The sequence below is a fragment of the Salmo salar genome, chromosome 06 (assembly GCF_965601325.2).
Source record: "Salmo salar chromosome 06, fSalSal1, whole genome shotgun sequence".
In the NCBI taxonomy this organism is placed as follows: domain Eukaryota; kingdom Metazoa; phylum Chordata; class Actinopteri; order Salmoniformes; family Salmonidae; genus Salmo; species Salmo salar.
Genome location: NC_138296.1, coordinates 68,126,154 through 68,146,578, shown reverse-complemented (window position 1 = coordinate 68,146,578; position 20,425 = coordinate 68,126,154). Strand labels below are relative to the sequence as shown.

Below are 20,425 nucleotides of genomic sequence, written 5' to 3'. Positions count from 1 at the left end.
TTGCTGTTTGGGGTTTTAGGCTGGGTTTCTGTACAGCACTTTGAGATATCAGCTGATGTACGAAGGGCTATATAAATACATTTGATTTGATTTGATTTGTTAAGTGTGTTCAGGGATGTTGGCTGCTCCCACTAATTGGCCACACCTGATCTTAATGAGTGCTTGCTTCCTTTGAAATAGGGTCTGTTGAACAGACTCAAATTAACAGCTTTGTGTGTATAAAAAAAACATGGCATGCTAGCTCCATCCTGGTGGCGCAGTGGACTAATTCCATGGATAGAGAACAGTAGATCATAGGTTGGAATCTCACTGACACCGTGCCACAATAAAGAAGAAATGTGTTTGCATTATTATTATAATGCCTAAGCAAATTAATTTTCATTAGTCCTATATGCGCTTGGAGTTCAAAACATTTAACCCAAATTAAGCTAGCAGTTATTAAAAGTCTCAATTGAAACACTCAGTGAATGTTTTAAGGAAGTTATTCAAAAACCTCAAAATAACCTATAATAATAAACCACAACGTTAATAAAAACCTCCTAGGAAAATGTTCAGGGAACCATAGTACAACGTTTTCAGAACCTCCCTGCAACCTTAAAATTAACATTCCCAGGAAAGGCTACATTTCATTTCCATTCTCAGAACATTAAAAAAACATTCCGATTTACTGGTCAGGAAACGTATGGCTTCATTCCCAGAACCAATGGAAAACCAAATACGTACGTTCCCACAACTTCCAAGGAACCAAATGTGCTAGCTGGGTGCCCTCATTGATATAAAAAGAGGATGAAAAACATGGCATAGACACACTGCCAATTCATCTCTCTCTAACATCACAGCGTCTAGCCAAGAAATCAAGATGGGATATTGAGAGGTTTTATTGTTGTGATGATCAACAGTTGCTATGAATTATTCATCTCACTCATGCATATCCAATCTGATCTGCTTTAGATTCATTTACTTTTAATTAAAACCTGCCCAACTTTCAATTAAATCTCTAAGAAAAGATTTAAATTAACTCTAAACTCAGGATTCTTGACTATAAAACATTAAACTAATGATATCCAGGAACCTTTCTTCAAAAGTAACCTGACGTGAACTCTTCTAGTTGTTAGGGAGTGTTGAGATGTTAATGTAAAACAATCTAAGAAAGGCCATTCCCCCTTCCACCTTTTGTCTCAGTGATGCTAATAACCTAAGATTGATCCCAAGGATACTTACGACTTGTCTCTCCGGTGGATGTGGCGTCTTTGGGGGCTGCTCTGTCGGCGGTGGGGGGAGAGAGACTTGCCTCTGGTCCGTTCTTTGATGGGAGACTGGGCACTCGATGACTTCAGGATCTGAGATAAAACAACAGAATAAGACTTAGGAATCGAATGTATAAGGTTCGGTTTGAGCTGCAGTTTCTTTACTGCACTGATATTTACGTGTGGTTGGTTTTGTTTAAAGCTGCAAGCTACAGGAGGAGTTGCATTTTTGTTTTTTAAATCAATTAGCCGGCATGTTCACCATTCAGTGGGCCCATTTGCCGCTGGCCATGGGGCTGGGGAAATGAACAGTTCCACTTCAATAAAAAGAGCAGTTGAAGAAGTTAACTTTTAATGACACAGTTGGATCTCAGGGACATACTGAGTAAAGGCGCCATCTGTGAATCAATGTAGGGAGAAGAGGAGAGGGGATGACGACACTGTGGAGAGTGGAGAGACTTTGGAGAGGAGAGCCGAGAGTGTCTCTCTTCATTAGTAAAAACACTAACAGACAGTAATGAAGACAGCCTCCCAGGCAGTGCCCTCATTAACGTGATGATACCCCATTAACCCAATCAGCCCACTAGTCAAATCCCTCTGCAAACTCAATTACCCACGGGCTCACACCGGCACATATAGGCAGTTTATAGGCAAACACACAGGCAAAAACACACAGGCACCCACACACGCACGCATGCAAGCACACACACACACACACACACACACACACACACACACACACACACACACACACACACACACACACACACACACACACACACACACACACACACACACACACACACACACACACACACACACACACACTACAGGCACTGAAAGAGAGACTAACATATTACTAACATCCAGCAGAATTAGCAGAATTCGAGTTTCAGGGTCACCCTGTGCTGGTAGAAACCTAATGAGAGCTCACTGCTGACGGACAGTCCGGAGGAGACTGGAGAATAATTATGAAAAGGATTTCCTGGAATGAACAAACAGGAAGCAGCTCATATTCCGTGCTCCAGAAACCACATGCAGCTGAGAGCAAAGGCAGGATGTTAGTCATACGATTGGTGATAGACATAAGGATGTGTGTGTTGTAGCGTGGGAGGTTTATTGGACAGACGCTGCTCTGCTATGCTGTATAAAATGCAAGCTCTCTGTCTGTGTTGTGCATAGAAGACACACTAGATGAATTTCCCAAATAGCCTTTGAGCATTTTCACTGTACAATTATTCCTAGATTGATTCATTCAAATGAGAAAAGTGTTTTTACACTAATGTCCCTATTACTAGTTCTAAAAAGGAAAACGTTGTAGGTGAGTTCTTCAGCTTCCAGAAATACGGTAATATCTATATATACATTGACACATTTTCGGTATGTACGTGAACTATGCACAGCTGACGAGAGGTCAAATACAGAGGTTAAGGCTGTATCTCCAGCGCTGGGCAGCTGGGAACACATGACCTACATTTACTGTTGCTGTGATAGTCAGCCACACCATCTTACTACCATCCCCCACCAACCACCAGATAAATCTGGGAGACGTGGTCCAACCAGCCAGCTTCTCTGTCTTCTCTCTCTCTCTCTCTCTCTCTCTCTCTCTCTCTCTCTCTCTCTCTCTCTCTCTCTCTCTCCTCTTCCACTGAGGGGAACTCTGGCCTTAATTATCCCTGACGGTTCATATTACACCCATCGTCCCTCCATGGTAGCCGCCCTGGTTTCAGACGGGGAACAAAGGGGGAATTCCATGACATGATGCGGTTCCAGACGGAAGCCAAGCCAAAGCAACACAAACGAGTTGAACGCTCCCTCAGGGATGGCCTCGGCTCAGTCGACTAGAGAGCTTATCTATTGTGTTGAACATTTTCAACCTAACAAGAGTTCAAGGGTACAGTATACTGTACCCTAAAATTCAGAGTATTTTTCAAAGACTTTTGAAATATAGTATTTGGGCATCCACAGGGTTACATACAGTGTTGTAGATACTAAACGGGGTATGAAAGAAGGGCAGTGAGGCGTCAAGTAATCAAGTTTGACACATATGACCTCTCATGTCTGCCTAGAGGAGAAAAATGTGAGAAAGTAGGACAACAACATGTCACCTTCATCCTCATGTCTCGGCCATGTTTCTCCAGCTCCTTCCTCATGTCCTCTCTCCCTAGGCGGGCGGCGTTGAGCACCAGGTACTTCCACTCGATGGGCTGGAAGACGTGCGGGTCATGGGGCACGTACAGGCCGATTTTCACCTTCTTCAGCGTGTGCTGGTAGCGGCGGTACGAGTCCTCGAACTCCATCACCAGCTCGCTGAGCGTGCGGAAGGTCAAGGCCTTGTCCATGAGGTCTTGGCGGCGGCTCATGCCCAGCGTACCATAGCGTCCGTTGCAGTAGACGCCCAGCACCACGTGGTGGAAGTGGTTCCCTGAGAACTGGGTCTTGAAGCTGATGGGGAAACGCTCCACCGACGTCAGCCCGTTGGTCAGGTATCTGGGGTGACCATGGTCAAGGACCTTAACTGGCATCATTAGCAACAACAACAGTTTCAGGGAATTTACTGCTGTCTACTAAATGGTTGTAATTATATACACAGGAAGAGAGAGCGAGCGAAAGAAAGAAAGAAAGAAAGAAAGAAAGAAAGAAAGAAAGAGAAAGAAAGAAAGAAAGAAAGAAAGAAAGAAAGAAAGAAAGAAAGAAAGAAAGAAAGAAAGAAAGAAAGAAAGAAAGAAAGAAAGAAAGAAAGAAAGAAAGAAAGAAAGAAAGAAAAAGAAGATCAAAGCTAAAGCATCATGGTTAAAGGGGTTAGCATCAGTAGCATAATCAACAACAACTTTTCAGAGATTTAATACTCCCTAATAATCTCCTGAATGGTGATCACTTGATGTTTATGAGAGAGGGAGGGAGCGAGAGAGAGAGAGAGAGAGAGAGAGAGAGAGAGAGAGAGAAGGGCGTATCCAAGCCAGTGTTAAGCCCACTCGCAAATTCATTATATTATTTCCATAAACTCATTAGCTAACTGGCATTGGCTGTTTGAATAACGGAGTAGCAGATTTAGTAAGAATGGCTTGTCTTTGAACCCAAACACAGCCCCACTCGCGATATCTCTAAATCAAATCAGCTAATGGAGGGAGTGAATGAGAGGGCTTGGAGCTGAGAGGTGTAACATTCATTATATCAGTTTCCTTACAGCAGACAGACTGTAGTACATCTCTGCACATCATAGGATGGGATACTATCACAAAACAGATACATTTCTTTCAAACAAAATTTGAGGATACAGTATATGCATATTTCATTCGAAAGTAGCCAGACACTCAAAGACTGCTATTCCTAAAAGTCCCAGGAATAAATAGCTGTGGTGTCCTGACGTGGCATCTAGTGTCTCACACAATGCACACCAGGCTAGCCTCTCTCTCCCTGGGGCTTATACTCTGTATGTGGCTCCCCAGAACTCTTATGTAACTGGCCTGTGGATCCACAGCAGCGTGACTGGGCAGCACACGATGCGGCAGATTTGACAAATCTGGCCTGCCCAGGAGAGAGGGGGGCCGGAGGGGGACATGGCAAGCTTGGAGATGGGTTATCTGGGACTGTCCAGGTTCCGAGGCAGTAGAGGCACTATAGTGACACACACAAGAATAGGAAACTCCCCTGTGTGTGTCAGTGACCTAATGACCAGTAAAAAGCAACTAGCAGCCCCACTGACTGGTCTGAGAAAGGCTCAATCAGATCGGAGTTTGACCCACTACCAACCATTAGCCTCAGCAGTACTCTGTGATAATGACCTCATCATCATCCAGACATATATTATGCATCTATGATCTATGATCCACTCATCCGTATCATCGTCAGTAATGTTGTCGTCTCATGTTTTCAATAAGCAGGCTGTTTTCGCTGCGGTCTCACTCTGCAGTGTTGTGTGGTAATAATAACACAAGCTGGCTGCTACTGTGGTTGAGATAATACATTGGATCTGAGAGAGGGAGCACATTTCAGCATCAACTGACTGGTTTGTGGCTTGGCTCTGTTTCCTCTCGGCTACCAGCAACCATTTTTAAAAAACTTTTTTTTTTTTATCTCTCCACACTAAGCTCAATGGCCAGAGCGCCTGTCCGTCATCTTCGCATCCCGCCCGCCTGCCCGCCCCTAACATCACAGCACTGTACTTTCATGAAATAATCATAGGGGCCAGCCGACCAGTTTAACAGCTGCAATAGGGATTCCCTTCCACAACATACATAGTTAAAAGGCATCTTTGTAGCGTCTGTGTACGGTCACGAGTCATGTTTCACAAGCAAGATGCCTGTAGAGCAATACTCACAGAGGAAGCCTCAACTAAATCAAGTGGGCATATCCCATTTGAAGAAGAGAGCTCTTGAGGTTTGAGAGAAGAGTGACAGGTATTATTTAAGATCACCACAGGACAGGAAGCATCATGAAAGGAGGTGATGGTAGTTGACATCAACACTTTGATCAGTTGCGCTCTTGTTTTCCCATGAGAAACAAACCCAACGTCGGGAGAATACAGACAGACAGCTGAAATAATCGCCCTCAGAAAGAAGACTTTTTTCTGAAACCTTGTTTTTTCACAGAGTAGGGAGCGCAGTGCGGCGGCGGTTGCAGAACATTGGTGTGATTATTCATTGAGGCGGCAGTTAGAGCAACAGAAAAAACGAAAGCCTCTCTGTTCTCCCCTGTGGTAGCTGGGTCTGTCTACACTGACTCACTCACAGACACACACACACACACACTGTACACACATACTGTACACACGCACACAGAGTCCCCCCATTGCTTCTCCTTAATGAATGCCCCATTAACTAACTACAAAAATATCACATATTACCAATGATGCAAGGCACGGGATCCACCCCAACCCCAATAGTAACATACTTCCTCTTTCCATCACCTGGGGAGGATTAGTGTTGCCATAGAAACCAAGCCAAGCGAGGTATGACTATAAGGCCTGTGTTTACTGGCTCCAGCAGTACTAGCTCATGCTGCTTTGACACCTGAGCTGGGCAAACTCCAGGGAGGCGTTGCAAATATGAATGACACGCCTGTTAACTGCCCCCTAAGCCCTTCTCCAACAGAACAGCGTATCTCTAGGTATTTGACAAACACTCTGTCAGTGTTTGGAAGATTAAGATACATGCTTGCTCGGTCGCCATGATGCCGTGTGTGGAAGATGGCCCACAGTAAATATGATCCACGATGCACCACTGTGTGGTCAAGAGGAGGGTCAGCACTTTATTAAAACCATCTGCTCCCCCTCTTAAAATGTTTTTTTTAAAACAAATATCTATCATTAAGTGAAAGGCGAAACCAACTCGCAATAAACGTCTAAACATTCTGCTGGAACAAGACTGCCATTGACCCCTGATCCAGTACATTCACTGTTTTCTAAAGTACTAAAATAATATGCCCTCATTTACCCTAATTCTTTGATGCTCTATCAATCCTCGTAACAGGCAACAACAACAAAAATCTGTTTAAATGTGTGACAATAATAAGAGCATACATAGTTCCATTACAAATATGTCCAAGACCTGGTGAAACAGAGTTATTCTTTAAAAAAAATCATGAACTCTGTTTCTCCTCTCTGCGATAAGCATCTTAGGCTACTGTACTCAGAACCTCTTATCTGTAGTAGAAGAATCTTCCTTGGGGGGACCTACTAATGCACCAAGTTACTGGTGGCTTCAGCTCAACACAAAGACAAGGCTGTAGTAGTTGATCTGGAGGGAAACATAGGTTGCATCTTAAGAAAACACGAGTATACAACACTCCATCTACTAAACCATTCACAGAACAAAACTAAGAGCCACGCTGTAACAACGAAGTCTCTATTTTTCTCACTATTAACAATGCACTTACTGAGTGTTGTCAGTGAGTATCTGAACATATCAACTGGTTCTATATCTTCGCATACGGCTTGGCTGGCTCCTTCATCTAGGAGACCAGAGAATGTCTGTTGCAAGTCAAAGCATCATTGAGCTTATCATCTTTGTCATTGAGCCACAGGTCTTCCCTGTGGCTCAGTTGGTAGAGCATGGTGTTTGCAATGCCAGGGTTGTGGGTTCAATACCCACGGGGGGCCAGTACGGAGAAAACATTTAAAAAAAAGAAAATGTATGAAATGAAATGTATGCATTCACTACTGTAAGTTGCTCTGGATAAGAGTGTCTGCTAAATTACTAAAATGTAAAATGTCATTGAGGGTTAACAGGTTTGGTCTCACCTGACAGACTTGGACTTGAGCCTATGGCATCCCACTGGGAAAGAACTGGTCAAATCAACATTGTTTCCATGTCATTTAAACCAAAGAATTGAATGTGATGATGTTGAATCAACATGTAAAACTGATTGGATTTGAAAAAAAGTAATTCACGTAAAAGAATTTGGTATTTATTTTTAACCTAAATCCAATGACATGATGACATTTATTTAATTATTTCATATTTGAATTCAAGTTGGTTGACAACTCAACCAAACGTAAATGACGTCTGTGCCCAGTGGGATAAACCGAGAGAAAAGCCTGTCAAGTCAACAGACACAACAGACACGGCCTTTTTCTTCATGAGACCAGCCTGCAGTTTTGACTGAGGATAAACCTGTGCCCCTGAGAAAGATCAGGCTTGGACGTGACAGTAACCGTTTGTGAAAAGGCCCAGCAGCCAAGATCCTCTAAATGGCAATGTGCGAGACGCTGAAGAAACTTTGCTCTGCCTGCCTATATGCTAGGAGGGAAGTTACACTTTCAACTTTCAGACTCTTGTTTCCTAGCAACAGGGGCATCTGTGAGTCTTATTGGCCTAAGGGGGAATATTAAAGGGAAAGGGTATATCTAGTCAGTCGCACAACTGAATGCATCTAATTGATTTCAGGGGTTTCATCGGGCACCTCAGGACCTTGAAACAGATCAGCTCTAACTCCCATCAGTTCATGTGTATCTCTGACTGTGCCTACAGACAAAGAAAGGATACATTCCAAGGATGACAGCTTCAAGGCATTTGATTGGAAGAGATTCCCTGATCATTTCTCTCGCAGTCTCCATCAACCTGAAAGAGAACAAAGATGATTGTAGTGAATATTCTTGTTTCATACAAAGTCCCCTTTGGTGCCTTATACAAACAATGACACAATGGTGTTATTCAAACAGGATTACAACAAACCCTGTTTGGTTGACTTCAAATGTGTCAAGTACAAGCCAAGTACACTAATGAAAGCACCATCATCTAAATACGATGACCCCTTTAACATATTTTCGATAACACGTTAAATGTCCTGGCTGTCTTTGCAGAGTAAATGCACACAGCATGTGTACTCTGAGTAAAGCACACAGAAAGAGGCAGAGGACAGCTATTTTCAACATATGAACTGGCCTATATTCTTCTATTGACAAATGATGTTGTCTCACAGAGTAGTCAATGAAGATACCACAGAAAAAGCCTCACAGCCACACTTACCCACACAATGGTCTGGTTTTCCTTATCTCAAAGAACTGAGTTCCCGTGTGATTGTATCTGACAGACAGTTAAGGGGCATTCAAAGGAGTCTGTCATCATTTACAACGGTTGGGCGAGAGGGGATTGGCGATGTTTCTGATATCAGGTCGATGTAATGTATTGTAGGCTAGAGGTTTATGAATATCTGAGAGAAATTAAACTGTACCTCAAAGACCACATTTATTACATTTTCTCCCCCTCACTGTCATGTGTCAAGTCTAACTGAAAGGAATTTGAAAACGATGGCTCCTCTTCATCCGAATGTGTCTCCTGCAGTTAACAGAGTGAAGACTATAAAGTACTGTGATGTTATTTACAGACCCACGGAGCACCTGTAGCTACAGTGTGGCAGTCGGTGCACCTGCAGACCCCTGGCTACAATCACAACAAATGAAGCCCACCTGAAAACGTTGACACAGTGTTAGTTAGCTAACACACTGCATACATCCTGTGCAACCCCCAGGGCTCCAGAGTGAATTAAACAGTGTGAAATGTGTCACGGATCTGCAATGAGCTCTAGGAGGAGACTGTGCCCTAAAAGGAGCTGTGGCTTCACTCTTCTCAGCCTGTTCTGTGAACGGGGATGAGAGGAGGATAAGGGGAGGTGGCACTTTGCGGGCTCGGCAGGGAAAGGATACTGCAGTGTCTTCATGTAGTTCTGGATGGCCAGCAGCCAGGCAGGGACAGACATGGAGGGCTTGAAGTTGGGGACCGATGGCACAGGGTGCTGTGGGATGACAAAGAATGACTATGTTAGATTGATCTTGGTGGTGGTGGAAACGTAAACATGTGGCAATATTGAAGGTCTTCTACTGTACAGTCATTGAGTCAGTCAGAACCAGAAAAACAAATGCATTTGTGTGTGTGTGTGTGTGTGTGTGTGTGTGTGTGTGTGTGTGTGTGTGTGTGTGTGTGTGTGTGTGTGTGTGTGTGTGTGTGTGTGTGTGTGTGTGTGTGTGTGTGTGTGTGTGTGTGTGTGTGTGTGTGTGTGTGTGAAGGAAGGTGACCCAGTAGACTAAACACCATGTAATTTCCTCAGGGGGAAGACATTTCCTTTCCAGGATATTAGTAATTCTAGTTAGTCATTGTTAGGTCTGTTTCTCTGATCAATCAATGGCGCACACACACACACACACACACACACACACACACACACACACACACACACACACACACACACACACACACACACACACACACACACACACACACACACACACACACACACACACACACACTGATCCTTTCAACCAGGTTTGTGTAGTATCTGACTCAACAGAGAACAATACAGCCACTGGATCAAAGGCCTGACAGGTACAGAGAAAGAGGGTGTGAGAGAGATAGCAAATGTGTATATTTTGTGTGGAGAGGAAAAGAGAAACCCAAACCAATCAAGGTGAGATGAGAGGAAAAGAGAAACCCAAACCAATCAAGGTGAGATAGGGATCATCAGCCTTCTACCCCTTACAGATAGGTCTCATCAGCCCTCTACCACCTACAGATAGGTCTCATCAGCCCTCTACCACCTACAGATAGGTCTCATCAGCCCTCTACCTCCTACAGATAGGTCTCATCAGCCCTCTACCCCGTACAGATAGGTCTCATCAGCCCTCTACCACCTACAGATAGGTCTCATCAGCCCTTTACCCCCTACAGATAGGTCTCATCAGCCCTCTACCACCTACAGATAGGTCTCATCAGCCCTCTACCACCTACAGATAGGTCTCATCAGCCCTCTACCCCCTATAGATAGGTCTCATCAGCCCTCTACCACCTACAGATAGGTCTCATCAGCCCTCTACCCCCTACAGATAGGTCTCATCAGCCCTCTACCCCGTACAGATAGGTCTCATCAGCCCTCTACCCTGTACAGATAGGTCTCATCAGCCCTCTACCCCCTACAGATAGGTCTCATCAGCCCTCTACCACCTACAGATAGGTCTCATCAGCCCTCTACCTCCTACAGATAGGTCTCATCAGCCCTCTACCACCTACAGATAGGTCTCATCAGCCCTCTACCCCGTACAGATAGGTCTCATCAGCCCTCTACCACCTACAGATAGGTCTCATCAGCCCTCTACCCCCTACAGATAGGTCTCATCAGCCCTCTACCACCTACAGATAGGTCTCATCAGCCCTCTACCCCCTACAGATAGGTCTCATCAGCCCTCTACCCCGTACAGATAGGTCTCATCAGCCCTCTACCCCGTACAGATAGGTCTCATCAGCCCTCTACCCCCTACAGATAGGTCTCATCAGCCCTCTACCACCTACAGATAGGTCTCATCAGCCCTCTACCTCCTACAGATAGGTCTCATCAGCCCTCTACCACCTACAGATAGGTCTCATCAGCCCTCTACCCCGTACAGATAGGTCTCATCAGCCCTCTACCACCTACAGATAGGTCTCATCAGCCCTTTACCCCCTACAGATAGGTCTCATCAGCCCTCTACCACCTACAGATAGGTCTCATCAGCCCTCCACCCCTTACAGATAGGTCTCATCAGCCCTCTACCCCCTACAGATAGGTCTCATCAGCCCTCTACCACCTACAGATAGGTCTCATCAGCCCTTTACCGCCTACAGATAGGTCTCATCAGCCCTCTACCCCCTACAGATAGGTCTCATCAGCCCTCTACCCCCTACAGATAGGTCTCATCAGCCCTTTACCGCCTACAGATAGGTCTCATCAGCCCTCTACCCCCTACAGATAGGTCTAATCAGCCCTTTACCGCCTACAGATAGTGTTCTAAGCTCTCGCTCATCACACAGGCTAATTTCAAAAGCTTTAAATCAAAGCTGTGCAAATGAATAAGCAAAAAAAGTGTAATATTCAGCAGTTAGTTGCGCTGGGTCTTATTTCTCAATAATCCCTCACACAATCCCCCTGCCAGCCCTATCTCCACTGTAGAGAGCCTGGAATGGAACAGAACTCTGCTGGGTCAGGGAAGGAGTACAGGGGTATTTCCTTATTCTCTCCCTCTCTTTATCTCTCTCTCCACAGCAAACGGAGGGATGGGAGGATGAGGATAAGTGTTGACTGAGGAAAGGATTTCCTAGTGCTTGGTATCAGACATCTCCTCAAAGTGTAGCCAACCACATCACATATAGAAATGTAATAACACAACCGTCTAAGAAGAACTTAATTCATACTTAAACCTGGGATCCTTAATGGTGAAACTGCCAAGTCCATTTGCAATATTACAACAATAAATGAACACAGTATTTTGGGGGGGGACACCATTGCACGTGCGATAGAACAGCAGAATATGTACATGTACTGCAAAAAAAATGACCACAGTACATGACTCTCAACAAAACAAAACATCAGTGAACGGCCGTGGGGTGGACAGTGGCGCTGTTTCCTCTACTGCGGATTCCATCTTAAATAGTACAATGTAAACTTGAGTAGCGGCAGCTGTACCCTCGAGGTTTGAGAAGCGCTGCCCCCAACTAGTGTTTTCCTCAAGTTTACATTGCTGGTTAGAATCCCAGTGCTGGGGGAGTGAGCTGGCAACCAGAGGGTTGCTGGCATAAATATCTCAGGTGCCACCTACTGCCGATGTTCCCTTGGGCAATAATTATTTTTATTTATTTATATTTTATTTTTAGCCCTTTTTCTCCCCCAATTTCGTAGTATCCAATTAGTATTTACAGTCTTGTCTCATCGCTGCAACTCCCATACGGACTCAGGAGAGGCGAAGGTCCAGAGCCGCGCGTCCTCTGAAACACAACCCAACCAAGCCGCACTGACTCTTGACACAACGCCCACTTAACCCAGAAGCCAGCCGCACCAACGTGTCGGAGGAAACACCGTACACCTGGCAACCGTGTCAGCGTGCACTGCGCCCGCCACAGGAGTCTCTAGTGCGCGATGGGACAAAGACATCCCTGCCGGCCATACCCTCCCCTATCCCGGACAACGCTGGGCCAATTGGGCGCCGCCCCATGGGTCTCCAGGTCACGGCCGGCTGCGACAGAGCCTGTACTCAAACCCAGAATCTCTAGTGGCACAGCTAGCACTGCAATGCAGTGCCTTAGACCACTGCGCCACTCGGGAGGCCTTGAGCAAGAAACTTAACCCCCTAATCTGCTCATTGGGTGCTGCAGTGCTGCTGCCCTCTGCTCCAGCTGTATGTGTGTTATATACAGTGCCTTGACTATATTCAGACCCCTTGACTTTTTCAGCCTCATTCTAAAATGGATTAAAAAACAAATAAATCCTCAGCAATCTCCATATATTACCCCATAACGACAAAGCAAAAACGGGTTGTTAGAATGCTTGCAAGTATATTAAAAATAAAAAACAGAAAGAACTTATTTACATAATTATTCAGACCCTTTGCTATGAGACTTGAAGTTGAGCTCAGGTGCATCCTGTTTCCATTGATCATCCTTGAGATGCTTCTACAACTTAATTGGAGTCCACCGGTGGTAAATTCAATTGATTGGCCATGATTTGGAAAGGCACACACCTGTCTGTATAAGGTCCCACAGTTGACAGTGCATGTCAGAGCAAAAACCAAGCCATGAGGTCAAAGGAATTGTCCATAGAGCTCCGATACAGGATTGTGTCGAGGCACAGATTTTGGGAAGAGTAGCAATTGAAGGTCCCCAAGAACACAGTGGCCTCTGTCATTCTTAAATGGAAGAAGATTGGAACCAGCAAGACTCTTCCTAGAGCTGTCTGCCCGGCCAAATTGAGCAATCGAGGGAAACCCAATGGTCACTCTGACAGAGCTCCAGTGTTCCTCTGTGGAAATGTGAAACAATTCCAGAAGGACAACCATCTCTGCAGCACCATCCACCAATCAGGCCTTTATGGTAGAGTGGCCAGATGGAAGCCACTCCTCAGTAAAAGGCACATGACAGCCCGCTTGGTGTTTGCCAAAAGGTCTGATGAAACCAAGATTGACATCTTTGGCCTAAATGCCAAGCATCACGTCTGGAGGAAACCTGGCACCATCCCTAAGGTGAAGCATGGTGGTGGGAACATCATGCTGTGGGGATGTTTTTCAGCGACAGGGACTGGGAGAATAGTCAGGATTGAGGGAAAGATAAACGGAGCAAAGTACAGATAGATCCTTGATGAAAACCTGCTCCAGAGCGCTCAAGACCTCAGACTGGGGCAAAGGTTCACCTTCCCACAGGACAACAACCCTAAACACACAGCCAAAACAGCGCAGGAGTGGCTTCGGGACAAGTCTCTGAATGTCCTTGAGTGGCCCAGCCAGAGCCTGAACTTGAACCTGATCGAACATCTCTGGAGAGCCCTGAAAATAGCTGTGCAGCGACATTCCCCATCCAACCTGACAGAGCTTGAGAGGATCTGTAGAGAAGAATGGGAGAAACTCCCCAAATACAGGTGTGCCAAGCTTGTAGCGTCATTCTCAAGAAGACCCGAGGCTGTAATCGTTGCCAAAGGTGCTTCAACAAAGTACTAAGGGGTCTGATTACTTATGTAAATGTGATATTTCAGTTTTGTATTTTTAATAAATTTGAAGGAATAAAAACGGGTTTTGCTTTGTCATTATGGGGTATTGTGTGTAGATTGGAAGGTATTCAGACCCATTGACTTTTTCCACATTTTGTTGTTACAGCCTTACTCTAAAATGTATTTAAAAGATTTTCCCTCATCAATCTAAACACAATACCCCATGAGTAATTTAAGTCTGTAACGTAACAAAATGTGTAAAAGGTCAAGGGGTCTGAATAGGCAAAGTTTGGACATACCTACTCATTTAAGGGTTTTTCTTTATTTGTATTATTTTTTCTACAACGTAGAAAAATAGTGAAGACATCAAAACTATGAAATAACACATATGGAATCATGTAGTAACCAAAAACGTGTTAAACAAATCAAAATCTATTTGAGATTTTAGATTCTTCAAAGTAGCCACCCTTTGCCTTGATGACAGCTTTGCACGCTCTTGGCATTCTATCAAGGCCAGGTCATCTGATGCAGCACTCCGTCACTCTCCTTCTTGGTCAAATAGCCCTTACACAGCCTGGAGGTGTGTTGGGTCATTGTCCTGTTGAAAAACAAAATTATAGTTCCACTAAGAGCAAAACAGATGGGAGGGCAAATCGCTGCAGAATACTGTGGTAGCCACGACAGTGTCACCAGCAAAGCACCCCCACACCATCACTCCTCCTCCTCCATGCATCACGGTGGGAACCACACATACGGAGATAATCTGTTCACCTACAGTACTCTGCATCTCACAAAGACACAGCAGTTGGAACCAAAAATCTCAAATTTGGACTCATCAGACCAAAGGACAAGCAAGTCTCTTCTTCTTATTGGTGTCCTTTAGTAGTGGTTTCTTTGCAGCAATTTGACCATGAAGGCCTGATTCACGCAGTCTCCTCTGAACAGTAGATGTTGAGATGTGTCTGTTATTTGAACTCTGATGCATTTATTTGGACTGAAATTTCTGAGGCTGGTAACTCTAATGAACTTATCCTCTGCAGCAGAGGTAACTCTGGGTCTTCCTTTCCTGTGGTGGTCCTCATGAGAGTCAGTTTCATCATAGCTCTTGATGGTTTTTGCAACTGCACTTGAAGAAACTTTCAAAGTTCTTGAAATGTTCTGTAATGACTGACCTTCATGTCTTAAAGTAATGATGGACTGTCGTTTCGCTTTGCTTATTTGAGCTGTTCTTGCCATAATATGGACTTGGTATTTTACCAAATAGGGCTATCTTCTGTATACCACTCTTACCTTGTCACAACACAACTGATTGGCTCAAACGCATTAATGATATAAATTCCACAAATTAACTTTTAACAAGGCACACCTGTTAATTGAAATGCATTCCAGGTGACTACCTCATGAAGCTGATTGAGAGAATGCCAAGAGTGTGCAAAGCTGTCATCAAGAAAAAGGGTGGCTACTTTGCAGAATCTAAAATCTAAAATATATTTTGATTTGTTTAAGACTTTTTTGGTTACTACATGATTCCATATGTGTTATTTCATAGTGTTGATGTCTTCACTATTATTCTACAGTGTTGAAAATAGTAAAAATAAAGAAAAGCCCTGGAATGAGTAGGTGTGTCCAAACTTTTGACTGGTACTGTATAAGATAAAAGCATGGAGTTATAAAGTGTGTCTTATTTTAGTTCTATTCTCATTTAGATGCAGTGTTAGTGTTGAGAGAGTTTACAGGAGCGCAACACACACTGCTCCCAATTCACCCTGTGTAATTAGCTGTCTGCCCGCTCATCTTCCTTCCTTTCCTTTTCTCAAATCTGGAGAAGAGGAGGGCGCCCTGCGGAGCTCCGAGTAACTACCGGAGTCGATGGAAGAGTGTGTGACTCAGAACTTAATTCCTTATTATAAAGGTGTGAAAGACTTCTTATTAAAAAAAAGAGGACAATTACGCAGAGGGAAATGGAGACAAGCTTTGAAATGTATATTTCAGCACTGCAGTAAGTGGGATAGTATTAACACCTGGTGACCTTACTTAGCAAGGCTGAGGCTGACAATGCGTGGTCTGTCTTTCTGTAGCCATACCATATGTTCCTCACAGGTGGACACGCGGGAATTAAAAGGTAGTTCAAAGAGGGACCTTCTCCCTTTCCGTCCAGCCGTCCCCCACCCCGTCTGTCTGTTACCCAGCTTTAGAGAGGTCGTGTGGGGGTCAAACAGGCCGCCCCCTGCGTGGTGACTCTAATCTAACTTTACTTCCCCAGGGGACATCACTGAAACCTGATAGCGACAGCCAAGATGTGACTGCAGCACCAAAGACCCTGGGCATCTGTCTCTCTCAAGAAGATAATTGGGCATTGGTCAGAGACTAGGCCTGTTCAGAGCATGATAGCTTGCGGTTTTCATGTGATTACCATAAAGGTACCATAAAACATTAGATTGAACCTTCTCCCATTGGACTGCATGTGAAATAAAAACAAATATAGAAACGATTCTTCATTCAGTAGCACCACATTTGGAGATCAGTTCAGACTAACCAAATCCTATTGTGATGCAATGAGGTGCACATGAGGTAAGTTTGAAACAGAATGGAAGGCTTTGGGCTGAAAGCCTGTTTTGTTTCCTGTTAAAAGCTTTTTGGAAAGAATTATGCCATAAGAGATTATCCTAGACTCAAATCCGAGATGGTGGATTAGTTCGCTCACAACCAACCCCTTCAAATAATCAGGACAAAGTAAGGGCACAGAGCTCATGCAGTGGTGTTACCATTCCTGACATGGCATAGTAATGTTACCATAATATCAATAGAGCAGAACATAGAGAAATACAGTATTTCAGGAGACCGAGAGTCAAATCTGCTAACGTCTTACCAACGTGCCATATAGGTGTGACAGTGGAGCCATGAATCAAGTTTCCAAAACAATGACTGACTACAGCTAAATACAGAAAACCCTTGCAAAAATTGCAAGGAATGAATGGATCACGAGACACGCTTTAATCACACCTCCAGTCCTCAGAGTGTGCTGCAGGTTGATGCTGTCTTGAGACTTCACAGGTTTCTCTCTGTAGCCTATAGCTCTGTATGAATATATGTGAGTTCCACAGACAGCAGTGCAATGCTCATTCGTTCCTCCACACAGTCACCGAGACACTGGCCTTGAGGTTATCCCTGAGCTGCCTGTAACACTGCCCAGTCTGTTTGATGAGTTAGCTAGCCCAACGGCTGCACCTGGAGATCACAGGCTGGTCAAGCAGGCCTCAATATAGGTCACTGTTACTTCTGGGATATTCAGGACTCCACTCTCCTTTCACACTTTTTAGGCCATTTGTGTTTCTCAAAACAATGTTAGGTTACCGCCTAGTATTGCGTAAGAATGCAGAACACAACTACCATTCACCTATTCACAAAGGCATAGACTATAGATAGTGTTTGTGTTGGTTTATTATTGAGTGGAGAGGGTTAGATGATGGACAATGATATATAATGGCATGAGTGAAATCCCACAGGACTGACCAGGCCTACAGGTTACTGTTATTGTGGACTGCCAAAGGGTAGTTCATAAGACACTGAACATAAAAGCAAGTTTCACACTGTCCCTTGATGATGCAGCACCAAAGCAGCCCCTGGTCATAGCTCCAACAACTAGCGCAGAAGCAAGCACCAAGAATGGACACAGACCGTGGCAATTACAAAGATTCCTGTGTGCATTGTTGTCATATGCTTTATATCGCTGACAGTGTGCCATGAGCTTGGGATTTGCCATCACATGCACTAATTGCCGGCATACAAATTAGTAATGCTCCAGAGTCTCCTTTCTCAGCACAGTCCCACTCCCACCAGTGACAGAGAAAGAGGCTCTCAACACTGATCCCTGCTTGGTGACACTCAGTCTCAGTTATGTCTGGCCTCTGATGAATTGACTGTAGTGTCCTGTTGGATGCCAGGGCAGGCTGAAATAGTCTGCATGCCTTAATGCTTCATTCCTCAACAGGATAATCAGGAAAGACTTTCAGGAGGAAACCTTCAACTCATCCTGTTATGGTCCTGTGAACGCTACTCTCTGTTATTATCAATGCATAGTCACTTTAATAACTCTACCTACATGTACAGATTACCTCAATTACCTTGGCTAACCGGTGTCCCTGCACATTGACTCTGTACCGGTATCCCCTGTATATAGCCTCGCTATTGTTATTGTACTGCTGCTCTTTAATTATTTGTTACTTTTATTTCTAACTTTTTTGAGGTATTTTCTTAAAACTGCATTGTTGGTTAAGGGCTTGTAAGTAAGCAATTCACTGTAAGGTCTACACCTGTTGTACTCGGTGCATGTGATTTGATGGATTCTTTGCATGGATGGAATTGCAAATTATTTTGGTGAATTGCAATTTGAAGCATATGTCAGTGTTGGTTATTACATGGTAATTGCACAATATTTTTGTGACAATATCACTGCTTATCTGTCTAGCTTTGAGGCTATACTTACTTTGGGAAGGTATGCAGCATTCCTTATCTTGCTGACCATGTCTTGTCCATCGGGGTGTACTTTGGCTACATGAGTCCACATCCTCTCCCAAGTGACACCCTCAATGGGAAAACCAGTTCTGTTCACGTAAAAGAGCACACCCCCATCTTTCTCATCTTCTTCTCCCGACGAACGTCCAGCGTTGTTGGGGGTGCTAAGGGTGGCAAATTCAGCACCCGGGCTCGAGTTGCAGTACGTACTGCCACTGGTACTTTTGGATCGGTGCCTCCCCATCTTAGCTGCAGATGAACAAGTGCTAGTGGCGTTGGGTCCAGTCATCGTTCAATTCAAAAGTGGGGGTCCCTGCAGATGGCAGCCCGTATTTGATTCTACTTGTTTTTGTCAATAACCCAGGCTTCCTATAACATGTTGCTGTACCAATATCCACTCCCGTACGTCCAGATAACGGATACTGCAATCACTCAAATAAACGAAATGAAGAAAAAAAATCGCATATGTCAAGCTTTTTAGGTAGAAATGCACCAGAAAAAAATATGCATTTCATATTCAGCTAAGCATAATCTTTACCCATTAAAAAGGCTGAAAGATGCCACCAAGTAATCAAACCGCAAAGCATAGCCTACTTAAATACCGCATAGTGTGTGGACCATTCATAACAATGTAGTTGGCTGGTTACCCGTAGTAGAATATTCACGGTTTGGCTCGCTCCTCTTTAACGTCATCCTTTGCTCAGAACACTGCTGGAACGTATGACCCCCACAGCTTGAGACAACCTCTGCAATGCATTCCGATCCGTTCGTAGTCTACATATTTCCCCAATATCGAGTAGGCTATTCGAAAGCTTTGTCCTCATGATGAAAACTCCTCTTTGGTAATTTAGTCATCCATCACATGGTTAATCTTTTGCTTAAATGATGTCACTATGTTGTTCTGTCTATAGTAACCCCGGTAGCCAGCCGCGTTCTAAATTATTTCATTGGGTGTAGCAACAAAGAGAGGCGGACTTAAGTAGACTTCATACTAAATAAGGAACCTGTCCCTTGCTGTGATTGGTGGCGAAAGCGGATGAGGGCGTCAACAAGTGAAATTTGCAACAAATGGGAGAAAAAAATTCTGACCACTGGTCTACACTTTTAAAGTCGTACTGTCATAAAGGTTGTTACGATGTAACAACTTCACACTGATTCAAGGTAACCAGTTGGTGTCGGACGTGAAATAGTCAGTGGCTATTCAGAAAGTAAACTTATGGACATATTTACATATTGTCCAAGATGATCAAAGGCTTGATTGTTAATGCATAGAACCAATAAATATTGTTAAGTGATAGGAGGACATTTTATTTATGTATCAAAATAGCCTACCCTAGCGGGATATCAAGGATAGGCCTACTTGTTTAGAAATGTGAGAATATGCACTTCAGTAACAGGCTAGTTGGTCAAATATGCGCCTATTCTGGACAATGTCAGCCAATTCTAATTGGGTTTTCTAACTTTCTCTACACGTTTTCCAGTATTGGGAAAACCTAGTGCTAGCATTTCAATCACTTATGATACTGTCACACAAAAACATAATTTGTTGGACCATCAATTTATTAGAATACAGTATGCTTATTAAATGTAGTTGCATATTGGTCACCACATGAGGAAACCGTTGTTACAATGTCTAAGTCATTACTACAACTCTTCTGTAACCACCTCATTGAGTCCAAGTAATAAAAAAGATGCAAAATAACAACAACCACTGACAATAC

At 44.0% G+C, this 20,425-nt stretch overlaps 1 protein-coding gene across 1 annotated transcript in view; it reads right to left on the bottom strand.

The window, feature by feature from the left end:
- The window catches only part of LOC106607828 (tubulinyl-Tyr carboxypeptidase 2), a 50,249-nt gene extending 30,597 nt beyond the window's left edge, over nucleotides 1–19,652 (bottom strand). The window contains exons 1-6 of the mRNA XM_082976886.1: nucleotides 18,676–19,652; nucleotides 9,394–9,482; nucleotides 8,717–8,773; nucleotides 8,234–8,308; nucleotides 3,356–3,737; nucleotides 1,222–1,340 (exon numbers count right to left, since the gene is read on the bottom strand). Of these exons, the coding sequence (XP_082833012.1) occupies nucleotides 1,222–1,340; nucleotides 3,356–3,737; nucleotides 8,234–8,308; nucleotides 8,717–8,773; nucleotides 9,394–9,482; nucleotides 18,676–18,993 (1,040 nt within the window). The 5' untranslated portion in view covers nucleotides 18,994–19,652. The remainder of the gene's footprint in view (nucleotides 1–1,221; nucleotides 1,341–3,355; nucleotides 3,738–8,233; nucleotides 8,309–8,716; nucleotides 8,774–9,393; nucleotides 9,483–18,675) is intronic.
- Nucleotides 19,653–20,425: the final 773 nt, after the last annotated feature.